This window comes from Ciconia boyciana, chromosome 10 (assembly GCF_034638445.1).
Source record: "Ciconia boyciana chromosome 10, ASM3463844v1, whole genome shotgun sequence".
NCBI lineage: Eukaryota > Metazoa > Chordata > Aves > Ciconiiformes > Ciconiidae > Ciconia > Ciconia boyciana.
In genome coordinates this window covers 38,820,212-38,838,232 of record NC_132943.1, presented here as the reverse complement: position 1 = coordinate 38,838,232, position 18,021 = coordinate 38,820,212, and the positions used below count along the sequence as shown (strand labels likewise).

Genomic DNA, 18,021 nt, shown 5'->3' with positions numbered 1-18,021 from the left:
AACTATGGAGAAAGCAGGAAAAAAGGGAAAGGGGTAAAATACAGAAAGAAAGAGATTTAAAAAAAGATAAAAAGAAAGAAAAAAGGAGACGAGAACCCTGATTTCTAACCATCTTTTTCTTCTGTGTGATGAAGCTTGGATGGGTGTCTTCGGCAGGTGCGCCATTTACCAAGACGCTTGAAGAAATTCTCCTCTTCATCTCGCCCGTTGTCCAGGCCACCTCCTGGCCCCCCTCCTTCTGACAGCTTCACCGCGCTGGTAAACTTCACCTGTGCAAAGACAGAGGGCCGGGTCAGGCTGCGCCATACCACTACCTCTTGGTCTTCCCTGCTTAGACATAAAGAATCTACAGAAGGGCTGTAACACAGTGGATGACCATAGCAATACAAGTGGGTCTGCACAGATTTACGTACACTGAAGCACTTCATCTTTTAAGCTTTCTGCTTAAAGGATTGGTCTTTCGCAAGAGGCTGTAAAGGCACAAAGAAGGAAGGAGAAGTGTGACCAACAATTAAACCTTAAGTGTGTTGACAGAGCCTGCATTTCTCTCTCAGTGAACCAAGGCAGACTGACAAGTACAGTGTAGGTTTAACCTAGTCTTCACTGTGAGCTGCAAAAGTCCAGTATCAAATTCCCATATTACTCTACTCTGAAGACTTCTGTGACCAAGTCTCATTGGCTGCAAAGTCCATATTGAGTACAATGTTTCCCTGGTCAGCTAAAACCAGCCAGATCCTGTCCTTCCAAGCCCTCTGCAATCCCGCCTGACACATTTACCTTGGAACTCTGCCTGATGAAAGATAGACGGTCGACAGAGCTGATATCTAGGAGATCTTCCACCCCGTCAGCCAGGCCAGAGAGGGAGGAGCGCTTCAGCCAGTTCCCTGTTGCAGAATAAGCCACTCAGGGCAATTCTGAAAATGCTTCCAAGCAGAATCTATTTATTAGCAATTGCAGCATATTTCTCCAAAGTGGCCATGCCAGGGTATGGGAAAATGGGAGGAAAGGGGAAGGCAACCTTTTCATGGTACATGCATTAACCACCATGCAAGACCGGGTCTTGGGACTTGTAAATTATATATTCTTTGTCTATCGAATGCTATTTGGAATATTTCTGTTCTACAGAGAGGAAAAATGCCTGTGAGATTAAAATACTAGCCTACTACTTTGGAGACATGGATTCAATATTCTATTTTGCCACAGATATCCTCTGTTACCTTTGGCAAATTGCTTACGTTTCCCTTTGCCTCAGTTCCCCATCTGTAAAATGGAGAGAGCAGCATTTCCCAGCTTCCCTTGGGAGAATATACAATATACTTGGACAATAAGGAACTGTGTTGCAATATTTCTTAAGACAGATATATCTATCTGTGTTTCTCCGCACATGCAATATGTATATAGAATAGGAAGAGACATACATTTACCTATGGGGAGTTTGAGTTTCTTTCGAAGGGAGATTCGTCGGGAACGGGAGCGGGAGCGCCTGTCTGTGGTGGTCCCAGAGTGAGCAGTGGTGCACTCGGATGTGTCCTGCTCAGACTGACTACTGGTATCACTCGCTGCACTCTGTGACTTGAACATCTTTCGCCAGAAGTCCTTGCGTCCCAGAACGGCTCCTTGGATTTGCTCATCACTGGAAGAAAAGGGATGCAGAGCATGAACTGTATTTCAGTGAAGTTTGGATGCTCAGGGGGATGACGCCTCCCTCCTGCAGCCCCCTCCTGACCTCTCTATTCTTTGAGGTTGTTTCATTTTGAATTCCAAACATACTCTTCTCAGTGGGACATACTCAAGTTTGACAACATGCTTAATATTGTTCAAGGCACAAAATAACCATCTTTTCTACCCTGATGAGCTCGTCCACTGAATAGGTCATTCCAATTTTTAGTTCCTGAAGTTCGTGAAAAACAAATCATCATCTTTAGGTCAAAATGACCCATACTGATAAGACTACACTGGTGCTTTCTACAAGCATGTGTACTGGAGAGCTTTTGGACATCACAATAGCCATTTGTGAACCTGCTGGAGTCCCAGTTCTCATTAATGTATTGGAATGGGGACAGCATATTTTGCTGTACTCTTGAGATCTCCAATGGCTGTGGCAGGGCTCAGAGCAGAACAGCTTGCTGCAATTCTGCAGAGCAGTAAAGGGCTTTGTGGTATCCTTGCAGTCTCAGCAACAGTGAGACTTTGCAGGCTCAGTTAATGCAGGAGAATGCATAATATAGAGCCCTGGGCCCTTGTGCAAGCAATGTCTTCGTACAGTGCATCTCAAAGCACTTTACCAAGACAAATGGGTATTCAGAGGCACAGAGAAGTTAAATGACTTGTCCAAAGTTACTTAGGGACCAGTGGCCATTTATAAAATTTCCTAAAATTCTTAAGAGTATTGATTAAATTTACTTCCATATTAAATGGCAGGACTCTTTGGACAACAGAGACTTCAAAAGTGCAATCCCTAACGGCAGGCTGATTCACTCATTAAGAAAACTGGTAGAGCACCTGTGCTGATAAGGGAAATGCAACAGTTTTCAGAGACTACATGTCCAAGACAGGTCAGGAATGGGATGGCTCTTGGGAGGCAGTAAAGGATTAATGACCCTTAGCAACAACTTGGAAGTTGAAAATTAATAGAATCATCCCCCAGAGGTACAAACAAAGCATGGAGAACAGCTGTGATGACATCTCTGAGGAATTAACACTCTATTCATGGATATGGTAGTATGCGATATTGACAAATATACTGCACTGTCATTTGAAAATCTCTGGTGGTTCCCCATTAAAATCAGAGTGGGTCCAGTTGGCAGCATCAAAGATAGGCATTACCTGGATGTTATCAGCAGCTCCTGAACAGACACTCCATGCGTTTATTGTACCATTCAAAGAGATAAGTCCTTGCTGGCCTGCCCATTTGTACTAACCCCAGAAGGAAGCTGTTGGCAATAACGCATGAAACAATTCAATATTTACTTACTGTTCTGGAGTTTGCATTGGGCGGCTTGAGATGTAACTACGGCATTCATCAGGGGCAGCTGATGTCTGGCCTTTGTCAATGATGACGCTTCCCACCTCGGATCTATACAGACAATATAAATCATCAGCTAAAGCCAATGGATGGTCATCACATAGCTACATGACATGGAAACCAGTGCTGCTGAGCAACAAAGCAGCTTTAGAGATATACCCTCTCTTTAGCAACTTACTGCCTCTATATATGTCATTCATGAAAAACACATGAACGCGTCTAAGAGCGTTTCAGCTCTTAGAAGCAAAGCCAAGGTTTTTAGGAGTTTTTCAACTTTCTTAATCCTTCTTCCCAACATTTTAATATGACAAGCCTCAAAGCACCAGCGAAAATTTCTTTTTGATAAAGAAGCATGTCAGGATTAGATTTCTTCTGGGACTTGTTGCATAGCAGTTTGCCTGTCAGAAAAACACCACTAAGGATGTGATGCACATTAAAACACATGTCCACATAGCGTTTTGGGACTGACACTATGCTTCTTACTTCTCTTAACCTTTCCTCCTCCCAGTGTTTCCATTGCACTGTTCTCTTAGGCCTCTTGTATGAGAGGGCTAACACTTTTTGCTGCAAATCTATTACTGTCTCAGTTCATTAAATTTTAAAGGAGACTGCTGCCACAGTACAATTCTGCACATCAGGAAATGACATATGCTATCAAGATAAAACACACAAGCCCTTGAACTTTCTACCTTTGTGTTCAGTGCATGTAGTAGTCATACAGCCATATGCAAGTCAGTCATTTGCCTTCTCCCTCCTAGACACCCACCTTTTGCTCCCAGAAGGTTTTGGCTCTTGCTCTGTTTCCTCTGTTTTTTTTCCTGGTATTAACTTTTCAGCACTGTCTAAGAGGGCACTGAGTGCCACTCTCCGAAAGACATTCCCGTGAGCCTCCTTGATAAACTGGACCAGCTGTCGGATATCACAGTACAAGCCCTGAGTAGCAAGACATCATGAAAATGAAAGAATTCAGTCTGCAGTTTGTGAAAAAGCAGTGAGAATCAATAGTTTCTAAGGTACTTCAGCAGATCATTACTTCCTCTGGCTGTTGTCTGATATACTCTCCGTGTATAGGGTTTGTGTTTTCTGGCTGGGATCAAAAGCTAGAAACTCCATTTAGTGCACTCAGAAGAAGCAGACAATGACGAGCATTATTGTTATGGAACATGCTCTGCAATGGGCTAAGCAGATGTAGGAGGTATCAGAGGCTAAAACAGCTGCAAGATGAGGGAGCTGCAAAGATGACTTAAAGCCTGTTTTATCCCATTCATCTGGCCCATAATCTTAACAGGCATGAAAAAGCTACATGAAGGGGAGGGGGGGGAAGTAGAGTGCAAAAAATTGCATGTTTTGTTTCAAAACCAGTGGGTGTCTTGGGAGTTTTCTTAATTATTTTAGAGATTTACATCATGGGAAGAGAGGAATGACTCACTCATTCCCCAACCTACTCCTACACTCAAGGCTCTTTTTAGTTCTGAACATTCATACACATCTGTGATGTGACAAATCACCTCTATATCTGAGGGCAAGGGGATGGAGGGAACAGTTTTACAGGACCTGATTTTTGATCTGTGAACTTTCCTGAAAGATCTTAGATTATTCTGAAAATTCCCAGCTAGGAACTGCACAGCCAGCTTTCAACAAAAAAAAAACCCAAACAAACAAATAATTGGATCTGTGTACTGATTAAGGCTCTTTTTCACAAGATATTGAACACAAGATTGACTTTAAAGAGTGACACAAGAACAGGAAATCGTCATATATACTCTGTGTACTATGTTCTCCATACAGGCACAATTAATAGTGCTACGCTTAAAGATAAGTTTCACCTTACACACCAGCTAAAATAGGGTCCAGAAAGACATACAATTTATAAAGAAAATTTATATTTGGTGATCCTAATCTAGGTCCAACAATGGCACATGTTCTTCTGCATCCCACCATTTAATCTCTGCTGAGAAACATTCCAAAGCAGGAATATCCGTAAGAACAAGAGGACTTGGACACAGGCAGACTACTCTGCTGGTTTAAGATGTTACTGTGCTTTTCCTTCTCCCTCTCCCTTCCCTTCACACAGGATTACTGCCCCTTTAGCTGGACTTCAGTGCCTCTACAGCTCTGCTGTAAGGATGGAGCACGAGAGTGCTTCTTGGTTGCTTCCATGAAAAATCCTAATTTTTGATAATAAAGGAGGTGGTTTGAGATTAGCTGCTAGATTCTGCAGCAATTGGGAAGAAGAGGGCTCATGTCATCCATTCTACTGACTGCTTTGGGGAGATAGCACGTAGGCAGCAACCAGCAGCACCTTAGTTTCCTCCAGGTGTTTGGTAAATTGAATGTCTGTCTAAACCTTGGGAAGACCTACCAAATTGGTCTTCAGTAACTCACATACTCTGCCATGGGTGGGCCATGTCCTTAAGCAAGTAAACTGGCTTTAACTTTGCTGAATGTTGATTTATGCTGGCTGTGGTCTTGTTCATTAATCCCTCACTCCAGACTATGCTACTAATCCATTTGGAAAAAAAACCCACAGAAGCTGCTTCAACAGAGAGGAAAATGCAATTCAGAGTGCACAACTTTTATCTTGGCTAAGTCCCCAGGTTCCAAGGCAGGCATGCAAGGAGGGCATCACATTTATAACATGTTTCAATTGTGACTGCATAGCTTGCTACGCTCAAGGGATTTGGCTAAACTGAATTAATTCTTCACTATAAAGCCTCACTGGTGACACCCAAATGAAAAAGTAACTTTGTTAACATGAAATCAAGTGCTTACCAGGTTTTCTGGGCTGTGCAGCTCGTGTGTAGTGGAAGCACAGCGAGTGATCAACGACTTGAACATGGCACTCACAATAATACCTTCTACACTCTGGGCTGTAGACTTGTTGTCCACTGTGGTGAAGTTATTCCCAAATCCAGCCTTGTCTGTGAAATTCAAGTACAAGCAAGCCCCCTTGTTAGGAATGGGTTAAAAAAGATGGCTTAAAGACACACGTAAAGGGATTCAGAGACATGAGACAAGGGCAAGTCCCCACCTAATATCCTATGCTCAGTTCTCGCAAACCCACCCTACAAATATATAGCAGAAGGGAAGGGTAAAATAAATGAGAAGGATGAAATCTTCCCAGAAATAGTTGTAGTATGAAAAAGGATTGAAAAGATCAGGACCACTCTGGCTTCCTTTTTTCCACATCTCTCATTTAGAGATGTACAGAATAAGGCATAAAATTTGAACAATACCTCCAGCTTTTCTATTTACTGTTCTAAAGGACAAGAGATGTTTGATTACGCTGAAAAGTGACCACACCCATCAAAAGAAAATTTTCTGAACTACAGGGATTCTGTTCTTGCAAGGTGCACAAGGAGATCAAGCTCTCAGAAAGAGTCAAAAAAGAATTACACATTTATATGAATAACAAGAAACATCCCAGTTTCATTAGGTGAGAGAAAAGACTTCCAAAAGCTGCATGAGCTGCCATGCTTCAAAGCATGAGCCAGTCAATAATTGATGAATACTTGGGGAAGCTTCCTATGGGCTTCTTCTACACAAAAGCCTGCTATATAATATTTTTTGATGCTTTCTCTGAAATGCCTGGGATCAGAGGCAGGCTAATAGCCTAGTCAGACTCCCCGAGTGCTTCAGAGCAGCTATTCCTATTCTGTAAACAATCATTGTTAACTGTTGTTGCATGCAGTGACCAAGCATAAATATTTGGTCATTCTAATAGCACCTGGAATAATTTTCCTAACTTAAAAAAAAAGAAAACATATATACATATACATAGACAGACATGCACACACACTTGTAACTGCAGGCATGTGCATCCATGTGTTCACGTTTTTGTTTATTCAATCTGTTCTTGCTATTTACTGCCTCACCTGAGGCACCACAGAGGGTTTTAATGCTCAATTATATCTCCATTCAGAATAAACCCTGGATTAAACAGGCCATTCCAGCTGGCACCTGGTCATGTCATGAAGCAGAAAACTTCCTGCCTGAGGCATGGTTGAATGAAAATATTTTCTTTAAAGAGCCATTAACAACAGGTAGGATGAACCAAAAGAGAGGCCTTCAATTTCAGATGTAATGGGTGATGCAAGATCACTAGGTGCAATCACTGGGTGGTCAAATCAGAAGATATGCAACTCCCCTGACTCGCACTGACTGAGGATACAGTCTGTATATTCTGAGGATAGTAATTCACAATTTTTTTCTTTTTTAAAGGAAAAGAAAAAGGCGTGGCTTCTTTCTGATGGTACAGTCTAGGAATATCCAAGTGAGTTTCTGATGCCAGCTATACTTACTGTCAGTGACTGGCTCCATGCAGAATCCCAGTAAAGCATGCAGGAAATCCACCACATTATTGAGAGAATCCCTGTTCACATAATCCCTCATGGTCTGCCGGAACTGCATCTTATCCAGTTTGTACAGCTTTGTGAGGCAGTTCTGAGCCTGCAACGATATCCATCGAATCACATCACATCAAAGTACGTGTTTGAGTTTCGCTAATAGGAGCAGGCTATTTTTTGCTCTTGTTTAGCCAGTACTCTGCTGTGCTGTCTAAAGTAACCTCCCCTAGGAGCCAGAAGGTTCAGATCCTGTAACAGAGACAGGTTCGCCTCTGAAGCAAACAAGAAGTTCAGCACAAGGAGACAGTGCACCAGTATGGGTGCCACTGTTCGGAGGTGGTGGTGAAGTCACTACCAGACATGTCTCAAGGCCTCTCCTCCTCTCCCCAACCCCAAGGTAAAATCTCACTGAATATGAATGAAGTAGGAATGTACCACCTCAGTCAAGGCTTATTGCCTTGGTGAAGCAGGCATCTTAGCCTTCTTAGCCTCAGGCATCTGATTTTCAGCCTCTGGCTCAGACCCAACCCATTTGATGCACCTGTACCCAGTGAGCAATTTATATCATGCAAAACATTAGCTTTTTATTTAAAAGCTATTAATTGTCAACTTCTTATCACAAAAGTATCCATCCTACTGGGACCCCATGCAGGCTGGAGTTAGAGAATCTGAAATATCAGCTCTATGGGAAACATGAACTCTCCTGCTACCTACAATAGGGTGCTTAACTTTCCAGTGAACTCAGATATGTGATTGTCCATGCAGTCAACACAAATGGTGCATGCAAAGCAGTTTGGCCAGACAAACGCACAGAAAATGCAGCAGACTTAGACGTGTAGGAAGATCTCTTTCCATAAAGACCTCAATTCAATGTGTCTGATAAAAAACTTGGCTCCAAGAGACCTATTCATTTATGCTTGATATGCATAGGCCTAAATGTTTTGCTGGCTCAGCTCCAACACAACATAAAAGCCTAACTGACATTTTAATGAATATAGTATATGTTCAACCAGTGCTCTGTGTAGAACCTTTCTACTGTTAGCACTGGGACTCTCTTACCCCATCTTGTCCCACTGTGTCCAGAACTAACGTTACTGCTGCAGTCTCCTCAGTACCCAGGAGTCTAGCTAACAGAAGAACACTGCATGATACAGAGGCAGCCAATCTGTCTCTGAGCCATCTAGCTCAGATCCCAGAACCAAATTGTAACTCCGTTGGTGCAGCTCAGGGTAGCCAAAGCCAGGGAGAAGCACCTGGCTCCCACCCACACTGTGGATGGGCACAGTGTAAATTCTCATAACAGTCATCAAAAATGCTCTCTGCTGCAAGTACAGGAAGCAAGGAGGAGGCATGTACTGGAGAAAGCATTTGAAAGGCTCACATTTGACAGGGCATTGGACTGATCTCAGGGAGTCAGACTCTTCTGGATGAAGTCAGATGTCTGGGCTACATCCTGGGCACTTTCCACTGCTTCAACTTTGGCAGAACCAAAAATGTAAGGAATCAACAATGACCATCCACCCTGCCCTTCAACGGGGCATGAATCTTCTAATTCCTTGCAGCACACTAACATGCCTGCAAGCACAGTGCACTCCAACTATCAGGAGCTGATGGAGCAGCCCAGCAGAAACCAGTCATAATCACAATTAGGAAAGGTGGACATAACTACACCTTAGACTTCTGGATTCAGATATGCAACCCAAGATAGCTGCACCTCTTGTAAATAGCGTACTCTGTTGGGGTACTGTCAACGTGAAAAATTACTTACACCAGCTCACACCGGGGATTTGCTTCCATGTATTTGTCCCTTCCCAGACAACCCATCCATCGGGGTACTCAGAAGCACCCTAGGCCTCAAGTGCACTCTTAGCAAGCCCCAGGGGCTGGAAGGTAACACGATAGCTGAAAATCTGCTATGGCTGGGCTGCAACACAGTCTGTGAGCTGGGGCAAAGAGCAACACATTTACTGTCAATACAGAGAAAGCTACAGAGGGGGCAGACAGCAATCTCAGCAGCTGATGTCAAAAGTACAAGGGGGACGCTTTAATGAGCTTTAATTCTCTTACATTCTCCCGGAATACCTGGTGTCTCAGGCGATCTCCAGAGAGCCCTCGGTGTCCTTCTCCACAACCATAGGCACAACCCAGGGACTTCACAATTTTGATCAGCATTGTGAGTGCCAGCCTATGGGTGCTGACAGATGGGCCTTCATCCTGAGAGTCACAGGGGGAAAGGTGGTGTGAAACCCTGCCACAACCACTGGCATTCTGTTAGCATTTTACTTTTAAGAAATTGCTGTCCATTTCTCCTCTCAGACACTCCATTACTGAGTTGTTACTCTTGACATGTTTACTCCAATTATTTTTCAAGTTTAGGGACCAGCCCCCTCCCTTTCAGCTCCCCTCAAAAAGTCATGCTATAAATGCAAAGCTCCCTACATACTGCTATGAATACCACTCAGCACTTACTTCAAAAAATTCTGCCTGAAAAACAGAGAGCTGGCTTGCTTGAGCAGAAAAACAAGCATCTTTTAAAAATGTCTTAGGAATTATGCTAATATGAATTGCAACTTTGAAGGTCAGGAACAGCATCTCTTGGCCAATTCTCATAGCAGCACTGAAAAATGTATGATTTCTGGCCATCAAAGGAAACAAACTCTGCTCACTGGTTTCTGTTTTTCCTTATAAGTTATGAACAACAAACCTGAAAAAAATAATTGTGATCCAGGGTTTCAGGCATTTTGACAAGATATTGAAAATGTCCATGCAAGGCTCACAAACTCTGCTTTTGGCAGCTGCTTCACTGGAGTAGCTACAGTGCTTGGATTCCCCATCATGTTTCTTCAGTGGAACCCCAAGTGAGCACCAGAGCAAAACAAATTAATTTGTGATTGTGGTGAAAAAAAAAAAGGAGGGAAAACAGAAGGGCAGTTGCACACACATGCATACTCAATCTTAACAGACCTTACAGTACATTCAGGAATTGTATAAAGGGAAGCAAGACAAACCTTTTCTTGTTTTTTGTCATTCTTCTCATATGGTCCTCCTCCTCCTCCACCACCTCCATCACTTCCACCGCCACCTCCTCCAGCACTTCCACCACCTCCTTCTTCTCCTCCATCTCCAGCTCCACTGACTGGGGGAGGCCCAAATCCACAGGCTGAACCACCAGAAGCAGCCCCTTTGAGCTGGAAGGATCCTTCACTTGGTCTCTTTTCAGGGGCTTCATTTTCTTTGTTCTCACTCTTCCTCCGAGCCTTCTCTACACAGGGCACCACACCAAGCTGAAGTAAGCACTCCACAATGTTTAGTGCCACATCGCAAATCCGGGAACTGATGTCATGGTTCAGGACCAAGTAAACAGCCTTCAGGACCACCTGGGACAGTTAAACATCGTATTTAAAGTCAGACTTATTTTCTCTCCTAGTACTATTTAGTGCCTGGAAATTCTAGTCACAGACCAGAGACTCATTATAGCAGGCACAGTACAAACTCAGAATGAAGTACACACAGCCCTCAACCCCAAGAGCCTACAATCTAGGTGTAAGACAAGAAACCACAGGCTGGGCATAGTCAGGCAGAAAAGGAAACCATGAGATGACATCTGTGAGCCTGAGAACGCTGCTTCAGTGCCCCAGGAGCTGTCAAGTCATTAAGGGAATGCAGAAAAGGTGAGTTTTAAGGTGCCATTAGAAGAAAGGTGCTATTCAGTTTTATACTATTTTATAGGGAACTTGGTGCATGCCCCAGGAACACAGCCATTAAATAATATCACTTAAGATTTGATGTGTGCATTCCACATGCACATGCGCTCCTTGCAAGGAGTAATAGGAGTTGCAGTATCTCAGAGGAGACTTTTACGATATGCACAAATGTATCTGACTGACCTTTATGTACTGCTGAGAGAAGTCATATAAAGAGGTGGAGGAAAAGCCCATCAAACCCCTGATCTCAATGGTACAGCTATATTGACAGAAGAGGGACCTGGCTTTCCTCATTCCTTGCCAATTACCGAGAGATCCAGCATGCCGTTCTTGTGGACAAAGTTGTTGGTTCCATCAATGTGATCCGTATCCTCCAAGCAACTGTAATTGATGCAGGAGTCTGTCAGGCTCCGTGGGAGGTTGGCACATGCAAGCGGCTCATGGGGCATCTCAGGGATAGGCACCTGGTTGCAAAGCTTCCTCATGTGCTCACTGAAGAAATCAGCGTAGCCCACGTTGAATGAGGCCAGGGTAGTGTTGAAGGTGGCCACAGTGATGGTGGAGATCTGGGACCGCACTGCAGGGAGGAAAATGGCTACCTGTAAATTTTCATCTCTAGAGTTATGAAATGACAAACTGAGGCTGACCTTGTCTACAAGAAGAGAGCAGCTCTTAATGCAGCTTGTAATGCTGAAAGACAAGACAGGTTCTTAATTCCTGCCATGGGTACAGGGATGAAAGTGTAGATTCATTTCTTTCTTTAAGCCAGTGTAAATTAGAACAACCCCAAGGTTGCTATAGCAGTACAGTTCCATGGCAGCTTAAGTTGAGCTCAGTCAACTGGGCAGTTAAGTAGATCAAGGAGCTCAGCCAGCCTAAATCTAATCCAAAAGGGGGATTAGATTTTGGCTAGCTTTGCTCCCTGTATTGGTCCAGTGCCTGGTCTTAAAAGCAGCACTGCCCCTGCAAGGGAAAGAGGAAGGACTCTGCAGCTGGATGCAGGAGTGAAGGTAGGGTAACAGCAGCACCAATTTGGAACAGCTTTCGAAGGCACACCAGTTTGAAATATTTCATCACACCAGTCGAAAAAAAATGGAGCAGTGTGTTACTAACAGTACCTGTGACAGTCTAAACCATCTCCAAAATGCAAAGCTGACTGATGAGAAAGGCAATCTGGTGTCTAAGTTCACAGTGCTCAGAGAAGGGACCTCATGACATAACCAAGCTTAACTTTAAATTGGTTATCTCAGGTAGTGACAGCATTTTGGCTACACAGGCCAATTCTTATTAAGGATTCACCACGGTTTTACAACTCATGCTGAACTCCAGGCCACGATGTTAGTAATTTCCCACACTTAGTGCTTTGTAAGTAGGTTTATACACCCTGTAGTGCAGAAAGACCCTATGTGTCCCACAGTGTTGATTGGACCACGTTCTGCCAGACGGTACGGTAACAAGGCTATGGAATAACAAAGAACCTCTACCTAAGGCTATTTAATGTGTTCTAATGAATAAAATAACATACATCTAATAAGAATCTTCAAGCACTGACTCAGCGATGGTCTGGTTATATTATGCAAATAACAACTTGCCAGAGTGGTGTGACTACATTTCCTCATAGCCTGTGCAACCCTGCCAGCACTGAACTAGCACTATTTATTACAAGAAATGTTCTAAGGCCTATGGCAGTACCTTGAACTAGGCTACAATTTGGTCTATGATCAGGGCAGGAATTAGCTGCCTGTAATCACAGGATTACTTGCTGGCAAGTGTGACTTTTTAATGGCATTCACTGAAATTTGTATGGTGAAGATAACAATAAAGATAGAATTAGGAAGCTTTGTTCCTGAGCTACCAAGTTTGATGATTATCCAAGGGTAGCTGGTTTTTGTTTCACTAAGGTTTTGCTTAGTTTGTTTTGAAATGGGTAACAAAAATCCATACCCAAATCCTACATAAAGTAACTTTCCCTGTGTTGTATCTTTATTTCATTATCACTGATAGGGTGACTGCTGGATGGGACTCACAGAGGCAGGGAAGGAGGACTAAGGATTCTTCATTTACATCCATGCATGCCTGCAGCATGTGCCCATGTGCCCATGACTCTTCTTGAGCAGCTACCTAGGACATAACTAATTTTTTAACTCTGCTTTTCATTGTGTCAGCCAGAAGAAATGAGTTTATTAGCAAACGTCTCCTGGCCAGGGAAAGTAGACAACAGATGGGAAATTATGAATGACCAGTATGCTTGGATATAGTTGGTCACACAAAACAAAATAAATATATAATATTTGTACTTATTGTCTAACTACAGAACGGTTCATTCAAAGTCAGAGACTACCACTAGAAATAGTATGATTTGTCCTATTTTTGCTGCACAATTGTACCTGGGGTACAACTAGAAAAACAAGCATTGCATATGGCTACCTTTTAGAAAATGTTTGGCTAGGAAGCTGGTGTAGTGAGTGGGATTACTGTCCTATAGAACGAATGCAGGTCGGGAAGACAGACTCCACAAAATTGATCCAGGAGAAGAGCTTTGCCCAGGAGAGACACAGAGCAGAGATGAAGGAGATGTGCCCACGTTGGATTAGAGCTGACGCAAATTCATCCTCTCTCAGACTATTCAGATTTGCTGTGCTAAAAGAGCACGGATCTTTGAGAGCTCCAAGGCTATAGCACATATCATGTGAGTGCATCTGTAGCCTCCTAGGTATGCTGCCTGACAGCTTGTGCAGAGACAGACTGTGCCCTGCTCCTGTGTGATATCCTGTTCCCCCATCAAGGCTTAAGGTTGCACTTGCCCCAAGTGAGGCCCAATCTCTATGACCAGGTTTTGCCAGTAGCACTACGCATGAGGGAGAAAACAAATTCACTGCGTTTAGGCAGTAGCAGCAGTGCCAGCAAAGTGCTCTGGTGCAGACAGCCCTGCTGACAGAAGAGAGCTTTCCTCTGCTTGGCTAACACTGTTTGACAAAGGTGGTGTTGCCCTGCCAATAGAAAGACTCCTCCTTCTGGAGCAGACTTCATCCCACCAGAGGCTCTCCCATCATGGTCACACTGGCATTGCTATGTCTGTAGAGGGCTCCAAGACAGATGGGCCCCAGGGAGATTTCAAGTAAATTCAAAAGCCAGGCTTCTATTTGGAACCGGGGGAATTAAGAAAAAAAAATGTGACTCTGAGCGCAATCCAGAAGCTGGGGATTGCAAAGGCGCATTAAATACCACAAGATTCCCCACGAAACCACTGAAGTTAGCAATACCAAATTTCTGCCAAAACTTCTGTGCTGGGTTGTGGTAAGGCAAAAAAACCTCAAATCCTGCCTTCTCCCTGCTGATGGCTGCCAACTTTTTTGACAAACTGCACCAGATAAACATTAAAGGTTTGGAACATTTTTCTACACAGAACAAAAAAACCTCAAGAGATGCGGAAAAAACCCCCCGAAAAAACAATTACTCATATACTCATATATGGAAACAGTAACACTTCCTCAGCTTCTTGGAGTTGATATTTCAGTGAAACGTTTCTTTCCTGATGTGTTAAATTTACCTTCTTTGACTGTGTTCTCTCCATGGCTGTTTGAGTGGTCTGGCAGATCAGAGACCAGCGTGTGATGAGAGTGTGAATGCCTAGCACTCAGGCTCTCCATCTCCGTTGCTGTGTCAGAGCTCCCCCGTCTGGTAAACTTTCCTAGGGTGAAGACAAGAAATAGGTATTTACTCATCTGAGAGGAGCTTGGAGGCAAGAGACAGTAACTGAGGTTAGAAACTGAAGGATTGGAGCCAGCAAAAGTCAAGGCCTTCCAGGACCCTGTGAAGCAGAACCAAACATTATAGTGGGATATCTTGCAGGGGTTCATTGACATAAAGACCGAATGCACAAACTCTCTGCAAGGCTCTTCCCCACAGCTGACACCCACATTGTCACCCTCCAGCAGCTTCAGGAAAATAAAATTGGTCAGCACTGAAAGACTCCACCCTTTGGAGCAAGTTACAGGAATTTGGTTTCTTCTCCCCTTGTCCAAAAGAAATAGGTATATTAGGATGGGGAGTACTAAAGCAAAGGATCTGTTGACCATTGGATCTGAAATACATAATTTCACCAAGATATCAGAATGAAAGAACTGTAGGTTAAGCCAGGACAAGAATCTGGAGCCCCTGAGATCAAAATTTAACAAACTTCTTGACTTACTGAAGATATGGGAAAGAGGATTTGGATACTAAGTTTGCTATTCTTTTACAAATCTGTAGGTGTTTGTGTATTAACCATTGACAAAACACACGTGAATCTTTAAGAATTCACTTGGCTAGGCTTATTGTCCTGTGTCCAATGAGGGACATGTTTACAATGGAGAGCTTAGCAAATGATGCCGTCTAAGCTGGTGAAAATGAGAAGGCTCTGGCGTGGCCTTAGGCAATCATTTGGCTGCCTATTATCTCCAAGAAAGGGTGTCAGGATGAAAATCTATGACATGAGGAGTAAGTTTGTGAAACAGAAACAAGGCCTAGACACTGTTCAGTGAACTTGGAAGCTTGAAGAGCCAACATTTAGATTTAAACACTGTATCTTTGCAATATCAAGACAGTGTAAGCCTCACTATCTGAGACATTTTATCTATTTATTTTGTATCCACTTGAGGAAGACTGTGCATATTTTTTGCCATACTCCTAATGACCATATTGCTGCCTCTCCAGAGATTTCTCTTTAAAAGAAGAGGATGCAACCATTCCTTGAATCTATTTTAAGCTGCAGTTGTGCAATGCCTGCTACCACTCAGGGAAAGTGGATTGAATTAGTACAGACACAACTACAGGTTGTTACAGTAGCTATGATTCCAGTAAAGATGGTAGTTTTCAGAGAAAAAGTGAACTAAAGCATAAGTCATTCAAGCTCTGCTGTCAGCACAGTTGCCACTTCTACAAACAGGTGTGTAATGCTGCAAACAGAGCCAAGGACATAAGGTGACAATAGGATGGATGAAGAAGTAAAGAGCCTGTGTTGTTCTCTGAATGTTCAGGACAGGAATGATACAGAACCTGGGGCAGAGATAACAATATCTCACCTAATATGGTGGTTTGCCATCCTCCTCTCTCAATGCCGCGCCGGTCCTCTCCGATTCCAGAGAAACTGCCAAAGGAGAAAGTGCTGCGAGTGGGCGAGACATCCAAATGATCCTCATGGAGGAGGAAGGGCACCCCCATCCTTCGTTGCCGCTTCTTCCCAGTATGGTGGAAAGGAATTGACCCTTTGCGCTCACGCTCCCTGTCCTCTTTGCGGCTCTTAAACTGCAGGAGGAAGAGGAGCAAATAGAAGAGCAGGTAGAGGCTTTGAAGCATGGAAAACTACCATTTGAGCGAAAAAGATAACACAGATGTGTGGCCCAAGTGTAACCTTCCACTCTAAGCTTTTTATCTTGGCCATTTACCCTGATAGCAACCATCTGCACTCTGGGACCATATGAGTATTTAAAGGAACTCAGTCTTGCCCTAGGCTGGGATGCATGCCCTTGTATAATTTTATGACATTCTCAGACCGTGAGCTAGATTCGTAGAATCCACAAAACTCTGCTAAGTATTTTGGATGGTTGCAAACCCAGAGCTTCATGAGGTAAAAACATCGGAAAAATTCACTGAATTAGCTGGAACTACAGTGAGCACCAGCACTTAAAAATCAGCACTATTTGAGTACACTTCCCTCATGCAGTTTCAGCAGGACAGTTATTTGTATAAAAATTTCAGTATTGAGTTTGGAATGTGCATATAAAAACCTATGTAGTAACACACAGAATCACTTCCAATGAAAAGAGATGTCAGTCTCACATATGGCATGAATATATAGTCCAAGCAGACCTTCAGCTGCTACTTAGCAGGACACTGAGGTGCTGAATCATAGGGAAATTAAAGTACAATTTTCTTCCACTCACCTTTTTGAAGATGTTCATCCCAAGGTCTGTGGAGAGATCTGGAACTGCTGGTCTACGCAAGTTGGTCAGTGAAACCTTGGAAAATGCCTCTGTGCTTAGTGATTTTTCCTCCTCGTTACATTTCATTGTAAGATCCTGCAGCTCCCAAAAGAAGACAATAAGCAAAAGGAGAAATAGAGGAGAATCAGCTTAAAGAAAAGAGCTACTTCCAAGAGCTGTCATAGGAGCACTGTAGAGGAGAAGGACCTTCGATTCATTACACAAAACACTATTCACACATTTAAAGAAAAAGAAATGAACAAACAAACAAAATTTAGAAACTCCCAGAATTATTGACCTTGTCTAACATGTCTGTCACCACAGAAAAAACGTACAGCACATTGTGCTGCCACAGAAAGCCTCAGGCATGGTTGTCAGGGTGGTCTAGTGGCATGGAAGACTCAGGTTCTGTTATACTCTGATTCTGATCCCAGGTATGACTCTAGGTAGCTGACAATCTTCTTGAGGCCTTGGTTTACATTTATGAGCAATCACAATGGCTACCCTTTTTGAAGTGTTTTATTTAAGAGAATATGCCCTTAAACGTGTATTTTGGAACTGAACTGCAGTAAGCAGCACTGTCCCTTCAAGAGACTTGATTTGTAAAACTTCTATTTACTCACTAAAGAAACCTAAGACTTCTACATCAGTAAGTATCCTTCACTTGTCATAACAGGTGGTCCAAGATCTGTCCGTCATAGTTCTCATCATAGTTCATATTTGTGAAAGCCCCTATAGCTACAGCACAGAATGTCCCACGACAGTGAAAACCTTGAGACTAATTTACTGACAGTTCAGTAGAGGGCACTCTACTCCCCTTCTGCACTGAGCCACACACATTACAGCTGCCTACTGTAAAGAAAGGCTTTGCTACACAAGGTGGCATAAGCTCAGCTTCTGGCCATCTGTTCTCATTAAAGATCTGATGCCACTTTTCATGAGATGTTTGTGCAGCTGACCTGACCAAACTCCCTCAGGATAAT

General features: G+C 43.2%; 1 protein-coding gene across 3 annotated transcripts in view; it reads right to left on the bottom strand.

The window, feature by feature from the left end:
• UNC80 (unc-80 homolog, NALCN channel complex subunit) overlaps positions 1-18,021 on the bottom strand; it is a 131,877-nt gene that overhangs the window by 90,904 nt on the left and 22,952 nt on the right. The window contains exons 9-21 of one of the 3 annotated variants that reach the window (XM_072874364.1): positions 17,000-17,134; positions 16,139-16,361; positions 14,626-14,766; positions 11,384-11,652; positions 10,380-10,748; positions 9,439-9,585; positions 7,327-7,474; positions 5,798-5,946; positions 3,792-3,958; positions 2,975-3,076; positions 1,419-1,633; positions 778-884; positions 170-269 (exon numbers count right to left, since the gene is read on the bottom strand). In XM_072874364.1, coding sequence (XP_072730465.1) covers positions 170-269; positions 778-884; positions 1,419-1,633; positions 2,975-3,076; positions 3,792-3,958; positions 5,798-5,946; positions 7,327-7,474; positions 9,439-9,585; positions 10,380-10,748; positions 11,384-11,652; positions 14,626-14,766; positions 16,139-16,361; positions 17,000-17,134 — 2,272 coding nt within the window. The remainder of the gene's footprint in view (positions 1-169; positions 270-777; positions 885-1,418; positions 1,634-2,974; positions 3,077-3,791; positions 3,959-5,797; positions 5,947-7,326; positions 7,475-9,438; positions 9,586-10,379; positions 10,749-11,383; positions 11,653-14,625; positions 14,767-16,138; positions 16,362-16,999; positions 17,135-18,021) is intronic. The other 2 variants (XM_072874362.1, XM_072874365.1) reach the window with 2 other exon arrangements.